The 11597-nt window shown below is 45.5% G+C and overlaps 1 protein-coding gene across 1 annotated transcript; it reads left to right on the top strand.

Moving 5' to 3' along the window:
- Nucleotides 1–59: 59 nt before the first annotated feature.
- Nucleotides 60–11251, top strand: P2RX7 (purinergic receptor P2X 7). The gene is made up of 13 exons (XM_083373714.1): nucleotides 60–1019; nucleotides 2639–2771; nucleotides 3102–3173; nucleotides 4054–4126; nucleotides 4228–4324; nucleotides 4782–4862; nucleotides 5295–5424; nucleotides 5714–5850; nucleotides 6214–6307; nucleotides 7352–7417; nucleotides 7710–7826; nucleotides 8351–8449; nucleotides 9009–11251. The coding sequence occupies exons 1-13, from the start codon at nucleotides 895–897 to the stop codon at nucleotides 9483–9485; spliced, it is 1701 nt and encodes a 566-aa protein (XP_083229840.1). The 5' UTR covers nucleotides 60–894; the 3' UTR covers nucleotides 9486–11251.
- Nucleotides 11252–11597: the final 346 nt, after the last annotated feature.

The following is an 11597-nucleotide window of genomic DNA, read 5'->3' as shown; positions in this document are numbered from 1 at the left end:
GCCCCCTCCAGGCGACGACGCGGAGAGGGTCGGGGCAAGGCGCGCCGGTGGGAAGGAGGGGAAAGCTCCGACCGCGCCTGCGCGACGCGAGAAAGCGAAAGAAGAAAGGAGGAGGGGGGGGAAATCTTTCTTAAAAATGGAGGGGAAGAAGAAGAGGATGGTCTCGCGGCCTCCCTTTTTTCTGGCCCTCGGGAGGGGTAGGACTACCACGCCCAGAAGCCACGGCCCGTTGGCGGAGGCTTTGGGCAGTTGCATTGGATTGCTCCCCAAGAATGGGGATGGTCGATCGGATGCCTTGAATCCCTCGGGGTGATTGGCCCCAAACTAAAATGCTCGGATCGTCCCTGGATGGGAGACCACGAGGAAATCCTGCCCCCAAAAAAGAAGGGTGAAAATCTGCTCTGCGGCTGCCGTGAAAACCTCGTTAAGCCGTCTGGGTTTTTTACTCACAAAATTGAGATTATTACTCAGAAATTTCTAATGAGTCTAAAGGTTGATAGAAGAAGCCACCTGAAAGTCATAAACTCAAGACAAGTTAACTATTACACGAATAAGAAAAGCAGAAGTCGCTGGCTAACTGAAAACCACAAGCAGAGAAAAGATAGAAATAAATATAGGAGCCGAGCTTTGTTAACAGAAAATTAAGAGGGTGATAGATAAGATGTGCACAAAGGGGCTTCCTGGAACATGGGAGAGAGAGAGAGAGGGAGGGAGAGAGAGAGCGAGCATGTGCCTGGGAGCCAAGGTCCCTTTCATTTCCTCCCCCTGTGCCTTTAAGATTTGTGGGGTTGTGGTTTTTAATTGTTTTCTGGCTCCCGCCTGAGGAGCTGCACGGTTCTTCTGTGCCATACTGAAAGTCAGAAGAGAGATTGGTTTTTTTCCCCTCCTTCCACGATGGCAGCCTGCTGCAACTTGGAGAACATGTGTGAATACGAAACCAACAAAGTTATACGCATCTACAGCTTTTGGTACGGGAGCCTAAAGTGGACAATCCTTTTTCTGGTTTTTCTCTATGTTAGGTAAGTTGGAAAGGGAAGATTTGGTTAAATCGGTGGGGAAGGGAGGCAGAGGGGGAGATCTGGGTATCCCTCTCCAGATCAGGATCTGAAATAATAACCACAGCACGAGTTTGCTCTCAAAAACAGATCGTCAATGCTACCGTCTTGACAGGAACTTTCCATCAACCAACTTCTTGCTCAACTGATCCACCAACATCAAAGAGTTTAAGATGTCATGAATGTAGCATATAGAATGCGGAATAACTGAATTGGAAGGGACTTTGGAGGTCTTCTAGTCCAATCCCTGGGTCATTGCATAGGAAAAGAAATGGTTTCCCCCCCCCCCCAACTTTTCTGCCCCAAATACAATACAGAAATGGTGGAAAAATATTGATTGCAAGAGCCTTGTCCAACCCTTGTCACATTATATGCTTGTGTTGTTGTTATGAACTCTGATGGACGTGGGCTGAACTGAACGTACGAGAATGGATTTTCAAGTAGAGTCACCATTGAAGGAAGTTGATTCTCAGAACGGAGACACTTTTTCACTTGAGTTGAGCAAAAGAGGGCTGGAATTCTCTAGAGACCTTTTACAAAATCCCCGGTTCCAAAGCGTATTGAGGCAGGCCATAAAGAAAGATACAAAGAATACATAAAAATGCTGCATGACATAAAAGTGAGGTAGGACGTAAAAGTGAGGCATAGAGAAAATGCGTGTATTAGCTAGAAGAAGAAAAAGGAAATGGAGAATGCCAAACCACAAGTTCAACTGTAGGTCACACCTTGTAGGCCAGCACAAAGTTCAGTTACAGCTAACCAGGTATGCCTCGCTTGTAGCTAACCACAAACATGGTACCAGAGACGCTTAGCAAGACACCTGTGACCTTTGCTAGAGACAAGGTTGCAAGATATTTAGCTATAATTTAGCATCGCAAAGGGGAGCTAGGGATGAGCTAGTGAGTCCTTCTGGAGATAGGGTGGCATATAAGTCCCAAAAATAAATAAATTAATTAAATGAGCTAGAAGGGGGCTTAGAATTCATGTAACCAATCAGAGTTCATAAGTTACATTTCCGTGTTTTGCTACGTTTGGAGACTATATATGTACTTGCTTTTCCATGACAAGGTGTTCAGACATTGCCTTTGCTTCTTGTTCTGAACCTTTTGCGCGCAAAATAAAACAAACTTCTTTTGATTCCGAGGTCTGAGTCTCTTGATTCTGCAACAGTATCACTCAATGGAAGCTGTTTTCATCCAGACAAGTGCAGCTTTGTGACTTTGGCAAATGAACTTTCCACCCACACGGAATAAATAATCTGATGCAACCAGCCACTCTGAAAGACCCAGCTTCTGACTTTCAGAGCAGTTCAACTGAATAAGTAACAATCCACAAATCTTGTACGTTAATCAATGGAAAAGAATATTTGTAGCTGAGGGTTGAACCAGTTCAGGGGACACTAAAGACTGCATAATCTTGCGTGTTCTTTTCAGCCATGTTTTGCTTAAAGTATTTTGCTGAAGCAAGATCGATTACATCCTGAATGGACAATTGAGAGTTTTCTAAACCTCAGTTCTCCCCTCTGTGAAATGGGCACAAAAAAACCCCTCCAGGTCAAAACCTTTTCCGCTGTGTTTCTTCAGTATCACCCTGCTGGCTGATCGACGCTATCAGAAGAGAGATTCGGTCATCAGCTCGGTGCACGTGAAGGTGAAGGGGGTGTCCCAGACTGACAAAAGGGTTTGGGATACAGCCGAATACACCATCCCTGGGCAGGTGAGTGCTTTTTTGGGAAGCCAAAGGAGAAAACAACCAGGTTCCCAGCGAAGCCTCCAAATACAGGGATGTATTAGAAAAGACTCTTGCTACGAAAACTGTGACCCCAAATTTCTGCTAGAGTTCTTGGAGTGCCCCCCTCTTTCTCTGCCCCTAAATTGTAGTTAGAAAAAGCCCTCCACCCTCTCCATGACCTTAACCTTCTCGTTCTCCTGGGCTTCTTTTCGAAGGAATCCAGGAGAGATCTTAAAAGTCATTGCATCAGATTTATTTTTCAGGAAACCAGCTAAGGGAATCTGTTTTTTTTCTCCCTCTGTTTCTCTCGTGTAGGGTGTGAATTCCTTTTTTGTACTGACTAACATCATCAGGACTGAAAATCAGATCCAAGGACTTTGCCCCGAGGTACCAGCATCTCATACTTGCTCTGTGTTGTTGTTTTTTAAAAAAATAATTTCGTTAAGGTTACCAAGAGCTAAAAATATAAAAGACAATGAAAATAGTGGGAAAACGGGGGAGGAAAAAGGGAAGAGGAAGAAGTGTAACCTAGAGAGGGTAAAAAGAAAGAAAAAGTAACTTCTGAGTCTTTTTAGCGCAGACAGCAACCTTACAAAGGTAACAAAATGAAGGCAAACTTTTTACTTTTAAGGCAAACTTTAACTTGTTACATGCCAATAGGTACTACCCATTCCTATAGCAGCAAACTCATCCAATCAGCAAAACCCCAAGTCAAAATTTCATATTTGACCTTAACATTTAGGGAGTGGGATGAAAGATTGCGATTTATTTTGGCAAACGTATTTATATTTAATTTAAACTCTTTTCTATGGATACACTAATGTCCTGGTTTGTGTGTCCCACCCACATCCCTGCTTTTCAAACCTTGTGAAGCAGGTTATGACTAGTCCAATATTCTAGGCAAGGTTTATTTCTATTTTTTTTTCCCTTCCCATCTGCTAGAAAATTGGCGAGTACACTCCGGGCTGGATCTGTTTCTGCCTGTTTACAAGTTGGCTGTGGAAAGCGGGGGCGTTTTGTGAATTGCAGGGGAATTGGACAAAGACCAAGCTGGGAAGGGACCTCTTGTGATCAGCTATTCCCCAGGAGCCGTCCTGGAGGAAAAACCAGCGTCATGGGGGGGAAAAACGGGATAATAGGAAAATATTATCCAGGTGCAAGTTGTTAGGAGAGAGAGAGACTGATAAGCCTCAAAGGCGGAGGCTGTGCTTTTGGGAGACTGAAATGGAATTTTGTGCTAGATGTGTTTCCTCTTTTATCCTTTCAGTTTCCTCTCCCCAAGGCAGTGTGCACTACGGACAAAAGCTGTATGAAAGGCCGGGTAGACCCACAGGGTAATGGTAAGCACTTGCCGTTTGGAATTCCTTTCCCGACGAGCTGTTGGGTCTCCAGATGAGGGTCCTTGAATGAGATGGGGGGGGGGTTTCTCTTCCTTTGGTAGGCATCCAGACGGGCAAGTGTGTGAAATATAACAGCACCATCAACACGTGCGAAGTCTCCGCTTGGTGTCCCGTGGAGTCGGCCAAAACCGCCCCAACGTAAGTGTTTTTCTTAGCTGCTCCTGTATCCTGTTTTACTCTGTCCTGCATTTTGATCCCAGAGGTCCCCTTCCGTTTTGAATTAGTGCAGGGGTGTCCAGCCTTGACAATTGTAAAGACTCACGGACTTCAACTCCTTAGAATTCCCCAGTCAACGTGGCTGGCTGGGGAATTCTAGGAGTTGCAAGTCCATGAGTCTTTAGAATTGTCAAGGTTGGACACCCCTGCCTTAATGGCTTCCTGTATAAATAACTGCAGGGCATCTTTGAGGGCCATCCTTGAAGACTGTTCAGAGAAACCAATCGGTGAAAACCACAGCAACTTTCTGGCATGGAATTTACGGGCCCCGATGCTCAGCCTCTTGAACAGGCCCCCAGCTGGGATGATTAAATTGCTTAATGATGGTTGTGACTATTTAGTTAAGTGAGAACTGACTTGGATGTTTTCATCCTTCCAGGCCAGCCGTTCTGGGCAGCGCTGAGAATTTCACCGTGCTTATAAAAAACAACATCCACTTCCCACAATTTAATTATACAACGTAAGTGGGCTCTTGGCTTGGGGTGGCTGTATTTAGAGGGAGGGTCCCTCCTGGGAAATCAACCGCTGATGGGGATTGTTTGCTAAGATGTGGCAGAGCTTCTAAAATCTGTGTTTGCATGGGTGGACTTCAACAAAATAGAAATAAGTGTAAACGGTTAAATCCCTGAAAGAGCATCTACGCTTGGTCTTCCGAGAGCGTGCGCTTTGTTAAATATGCATTTGTGTGGCTAGGCTGATAAAACTGCCCCTCTTCTGAATAATAGAAGAGAATAAGAGAGTTGGGAGGGACCTTGGAGGTCTTCTAGTCCAACCCCCTGCTCTGGCAGGAGACCCTCTGCCATTCCAGACAAAGACCTCCAATGTTTGGAGCATCTACAACTTCTGGAGGGAAGCCATTCCACTCTTTAATTGTTCTCACTATTCTTTGCAGAAGAAATATTCCCCCGGAATTCAATATTTCCTGTGTATACAACAAACACAAGGCCTCACTTTGCCCAATTTTCCGTCTGGGAGATATTCTTGAAGAGGCAGGAGAGAGGTTTTCAGAGCTGGCCGTTCAGGTGGGTGCCACTTTGAAAGTGGCCTTGTCGACTTTTGGGCTGCTGTTAGTCGGAAGGACTGAGTTAATAAGGGCAAATGTTGAATTTGATTGCAAAAAGGAGAATTCAGACCATTATTTTTTTTGAGAAATTGACAAGAGAAAGTGGCGGATCTGCTGCAACAGCTCCTTGTACAAATGCAGTTTTGGGTCCTATGCAGAAAACTTATAAAATGGGGGGAACTCAGGAACGCCTCTCGGGCCTGCTCAATCCAACTTGCAAACTTACTCCTCTGATGGTCTTCTCCAAGGGAGGCATCATCGGCATTGAGATTAACTGGGATTGCAATCTAGATAAATGGATGCACCGTTGTAGACCCAACTACGGTTTCCGGCGCCTGGATGACAAACAGACCAATGAGGCCTTGTACCCGGGCTACAACTTTAGGTAATGGATATTCAAGCACTTGTGGGTTTTGAGGTTCTTTTTGGGGGATGTCACAGATCAAGAGGGAGGACCATCCAGCTTCTGTTTTACTTTTCCATGGGACGGTCGCAATAGAGTTGGAAGGGGCTTTGGAGGTCATCTAGTCCTCGCATTTTTGACCATCCTAGCATCCCTACAGTCAGCAGGTGGATGTCATAGTCCCTCCTCAGGTCTTCTTTGGAGAGCGCTTGGGGCATCGTGCTGATGATGTTACCTAACCTGGTGTTAAGACGCTTGCAGGGAAAGAGTCACGCTCAGAGAAGATCTAGGAGTTGAACCCGGGGGCCGCAGAGCTTCAGAGTTCTTCCTGTCTGCTCGTTCTAGATTTGCCAGGTATTACAAGCAGCCAGGTGGAAAGGAGGAAAGGACCCTGATCAAAGCTTACGGCATCCGTTTCGACATCCTCATCTTTGGCACGGTAAACGCGGCTCGGCTTTCTTCCCTACGTCTTAAGCGTAGATGCGAAAACACCACATAACTCAAATGAGAAATATCCCTCTACTCACGGGGCAGTTCAAGTTGGGGTTGTCGAGTCAGTTCGTTGGTGCGGAGATCCCGATTGGGGTGTGTCCCTAGCAGTCCGTGTGGAGAAGTTAAATCCTGCCCTCCTCATTGCTTTTGATCCTGAACATGTTCCCTCTCCTTGCTGTCCAGATGGGAAGGGAGACTTTCATTGGTGGGATGATGTAGTGGAATGTAGTCTAGATTCCCAAAGGGAAGGAGGGAGGGAAGGGCTGCATTCCAGAGGCCCACAAGGCAGGGAAGTTTAGATAGTTTGAATATGGTTCTAAATATGGAGGCTCCTAATTTGGGGGGGGCGGGGGGGCCTTAACTACAGATACTCCGCGACTTGCGACCATAATTGAGCCCCAGATTTCTGCTGCTAAGTGAGACGCTTATTAAGTGAGTTTTGCCCCATTTTACAACGTTGCCGTAGCTGTTAAGCGAATCAATTAGTAATACGGTTGTTAAATGAATCTGGCTTCCCCACAGACTTTGCTGGTCAGGTCGCAACAGGGGATCACGTGACCCTGAGGCGCTGGAACCGTCATAAATATGAGTCAGTTGTCCAGGGCCTGAATTTTGATCAGCTGACCATGAGGATGCTGCAGTGGTTGTAAACTGTGTGAAAAATGTGCCTAGGTCACTTTTTTCAGTGCCCTTGTAACTTTGAACGGTCGCTAAGTGAACTGTCGTAAGTTGAGGACTACCTGTATTCCCATGGAGGCAACACAAAAGCCCTAGCACAGGGGTAGGCCACCTTGGCTCTTTTATGACTCGTGGACTTCAACTCCCAGAATTCCTGAGCCAGCTGTGCTGAGGGGAAAGGGAGAGGTTTCCAAGCTGAGCCGTGCTGGCTCAGGAATTCTGGGAGTTGAAGTCCACGAGTCATAAAAGAGCCAAGGTTGCCTACCCCTGCTAACGTGACCCCCTTCCTCACTTTTCTCCACTTTTCCCAAAGGCCGGGAAGTTCAGCTTCATTGACTTGGTGGTGTACATTGGTTCAGCGCTGTCCTACTTCGGCCTGGTAAGATAATTTTCTTCCGCAGGGTCTCAGGGCGAATTCAGAGGTGAAGGTCTGCCATGGATGGAACCGTCCATCTCTTTGGTTGGGTTTTAAAAAATGTGCTGATATTTGGATGCCCAGCTCAGCCGTGCCGAAAGGTGGCTTCCGACACTTTTGTTGGAGCGCCTACCGGCGGCCAGGCTGTCGTACGGTTCTAATTCCTAGTTGCACAATTTCAAAATCACCCTGTGAATTGATTATATTCGTTAGAAGAACGGCCTGTACATTCCTGCACGCGGTGTTGTCTTTACAGGCTCAAGTAGCTGTGGATTGTCTGCTCACTTCGTATACGTCCGGCAACTCCAAGTCTGATCCAGTGAAGGAGTATTATAATAATAAAAAGTATCAGACAGTGCTGGGACCAAGATGGGTAAGCGACGTAGCTAAATGTGATACGCTGTCATTCCTTTTGGAGATTCAGTGCAGGAAAAGGATCCCGCATAGCATGAGGGGATCTAAACTCTTCCTTTACAAAATGAAGAGACCATGTTATGGTTTTAATATTCCATGGAGACCCATCCGTGGTGGCCTATAAACTTACTGGAGAGGTGGGTGATCCCTATATCTATCTCCGCTAATGGATTCAAGGCGAGGAGGAGGACTGTGGGGTCCCTGGTGCTCTCTGAGCTTGGTGACTTTCTGGCAGACATTTCCTGACCCAGCTAGGCGACATCAGTGCCAGAAGGAAGTGATGTGATATGCATGCAGATGTGATAACACGATATGATATAGGCAGAATATCCCTCCCTCCCTCCTCTGTTTTTGCCACCCTGAGAAGTAAATTTCTCGTACTGGTGCGAGATGAAATCTTGAGCCGTTCATAATTACGGAATGTCACACTGAGCCAGTAAAATACTAAGTCTTAATTTCTTTGGTTTTTCTTGGACTGGACAGTCTTTGTTTTATGTGACCTTTGTGGATGAGGGCAAGATCCTAATGATCGACAAACGTTTGGAGACCAGTTTACAGAACATCAAGGGCAGGATCATGGACGTGAGTTTGGAATCTGCTTTCATTGGGGTGTGCACAGGTATCGGCTGGGGTGCCTGCCTAGAGATTTGTGACTAGATTAAGTGCCCCCCCCCAAGGCTCGAAGATAGTTCAGTATCACACTAAAAGCTTGGATTTTCATGGCTGTTCTTCTCTTCTCCAGTGGCCACAATTCACTTTTTCAATTAGCTACTACTTGCTGTGTTGTTCCAAGCTAAATGTTGCAGGTAATCTTAATTTAAAGAAACTAACTTCAGCCATGTTTTATAAAGAGTTGGCTTGTGGCAACTGACCAGGCTTGGGATGAATCTGGGTTTAGATCTGGATGACCCACCTTTGGGGTTAAGCTACAGCGTACAAGGCTCTGTGTGGCTCATGCTGACCACGATAATCCGAGCATCAGTACTTTAGAACTGGACTCCATTCGGCCTTCCTGCAACTTCAGACCAGCCAAAGATCTTCCCAGATCTCTGAAAAGGCAGGGTTGAAACAGTCCTGGGTTACACGGAAGGGTTTCATTTTTAATGGTGCAGGATCACAATATGATGTTTTTTACCTACAGAAATGCCAAAGCGATTTCACGCAGTCTTCCCGATTTCCATATCGGGACCGCACGGTCTCTCCGCAAAACGCACAAGAGCTACAGCCTCTCCAGGCCCGAAAGGAAGGTCCTCGCTTCCGTGAATGTCCCTCTTGGTGCCGCTGTGGAAAGTGCCGGCCAGCAGACCCCTTTTGGGAACAGCTGTGCTGCCGAAAAACGGACGGGGCCTGCGTCACCACTTCCCCTTTGTTTGAGCAACTCGTCCTCTCCCACTCCGTGCTGGAGTTCGTTCTGCTCTACCGAGACCCCTTATTGGATCTGAGGGCTGGGGTTGCCAACAAGCCTTTTCGGCACTGTGCTTACGAGCGGTATGTTCACTGGCGCTTTGGCGAGGGTGACCTGGGTGCCAGGGCTGTGATCCCCAATTGTTGCAGATGGAGAATCAGGGATGCTTTTCCGAGCGAGAACGGCGAATACAGCGGTTTGGGGAAGAAGTAGTAACCCGTTGGTTCCACCTCTGCCTTAACGGCCTTAAGGGTGGATACACACGCGTGCCAATTAATCAGCTTTGCCTTCTGCTTCTCAGAAATAGCCACTTGTGGCCCTGCCATCAACTTAGCTCTTTAATGGGACGATGTTTAGACCAGGGCTTTTCAACCTTTTCAGAGATTGTACCACTTTTAGGACATGACAATATTTGAGTACCACCAGTGCTTAGCATGGTGTCAAAAACTTGATGACTAAAAAAAAAGTGGGGGGGGATTTTGGGTTTTACTGATTAGATTCATTTGTTGTTATAGAAATGGCTAGTTTATAATATTATGGAAAAGTAAAAAGTTGAGGTTCAATGTTAATGCTTCCTTCTACTGCAACAGAGGAAGTCTGTTCATTTTCCCTTCTCCCCCTCACTTTTCCCCCCTTTTTCCTCCCCACTATGTCCTACTATTTGCTTTTATATTTTTGTATTGTACTCTATAATCTAATATTACAAACTGTAAAAAAGGGGGGGAAGTACCAGTTTTAATTTCTTTGGTGGCTATTCCTTTGCTGAATCACTTTCCCTTTGCACTGACAAATGTATGATGAATTTATCCGTGTTTATTAATATGCATCACCACCAGCTAGCTCAGGGGTCTTCAAACTTGGCACTTTTAAGGCTTGTGGACTTCAACTCCCAGAATTCCTCAGCTAAACTTTAGACTATTGGATAAGGTCAGAGGAGAGCAGAGTTTCGATCCCAGCTCAGCCAGGAAAATCTCTGGAAGGCTTTGTGCCTCGTTTCCCTCGCTCAGCCTCATTTACCTCACAGGGATATCGGGAGAGAACCAGGATTGGAAAAGTCAATTTATAGGGCCCAGATTTCTCACATTTAGGCAGCCAAACTAGGAAACAAGCCTGCTTGTTTTTCCCCAGAAACATAGCAGTGGTTTACCTGTGTGAAATCAGGTCGTTTTGGTCGGCTGATCCCAACACAAAGCCACCTTTGTTTGTTTTAAAAAGACTCCTTTCTTTGTTTGGTTTTGAAGCTACTTGCACTCAGCTACCTTTTCAACTTTCTTTTCCCGTAACTCATTTCTCAGGAAATGGGGAAAGTGCCTTTCGTTCTCAACATCGATAAAACAGAGGGAATGGGAATCTTCCCGTTTTAAATGATCCTTCAAAGAAAGCCTGGATATTTTCTGTGCAAAATGACTCAGGTTCAGCTCTCCGTTTAAAAGGGAGGGAGATACAAACGGCAAAGAAGGGCAGTGCAGAACTGCTCTTAGTGCACAGAATATGGCTGGGAAATGCTTTTTTTGCTGCCTAGGAATTCTGTGAATTGCAGGGATGCCATATCTGGGGAATTTACGCCTGGAAACAACTTTTCCATTCAGTGTCGTTACTGAACTTTGGTACCTAAAAAGTCTACACAAAAAGAGACTTGGCCCCCACATATTTTTCACGAATTGCTGTGCTGTGCTTCCTTTTTTAATCATTTGGTGGCCTGTATGCAAAGGATAGCTCTCCTCTAGTCCACAAGCTGGTCTAGCAAGTTATTTCAAGTGGAGCGAGCCTTAACATTTAAGTGGCAGCTAACCTTTCCACACTCATCGACTTAATTGTTGCAAAATAGAATCTATTTCTTAGCAATGTTTTCTGCAATTTTCTTCTGATCTCATTTTGCAGTAAAGGTTATATATTGTTGCAGAATTTATGCTTCTTTTTTACAATATGCTCATGTGAATTCTCTGTGCGTCCTACAGATGGAAAATAAATTTATAAGAACAAATAAAAAGATTCTGTGTGTGCTTAATTTCAACTAACAAGATATTGTAAATAAAGCACGATGGAAATTGTCTGGGAAAAAATCCCAAGAAAGATTAACTATTTTCTGGTTGTGAACCAGCAATGCCGGTTGGCGTTTTCATAGGGATATGTAGATTTAATTATAAAAAAGCCAGCTAAAGGTTTGGCAATTAGTCCAGTTCTGTTTTGCTGTCAGAGAAGGCCCTATCTACATGGCCTTCCCGTAGATATACCTGAATCTGTCCTGATCCACATTGATTCCCGATTAAAATTAGCAGCATAGTCAGGCTGAACCACCAGGCAAATATGCACAGAAATTCAGGC

Source organism: Vipera ursinii (assembly GCF_947247035.1).
Source record: "Vipera ursinii genome assembly, chromosome: 14".
Taxonomy (NCBI): Eukaryota; Metazoa; Chordata; class Lepidosauria; order Squamata; family Viperidae; genus Vipera; species Vipera ursinii.
This window is presented reverse-complemented; position numbering and strand designations above follow the sequence as displayed.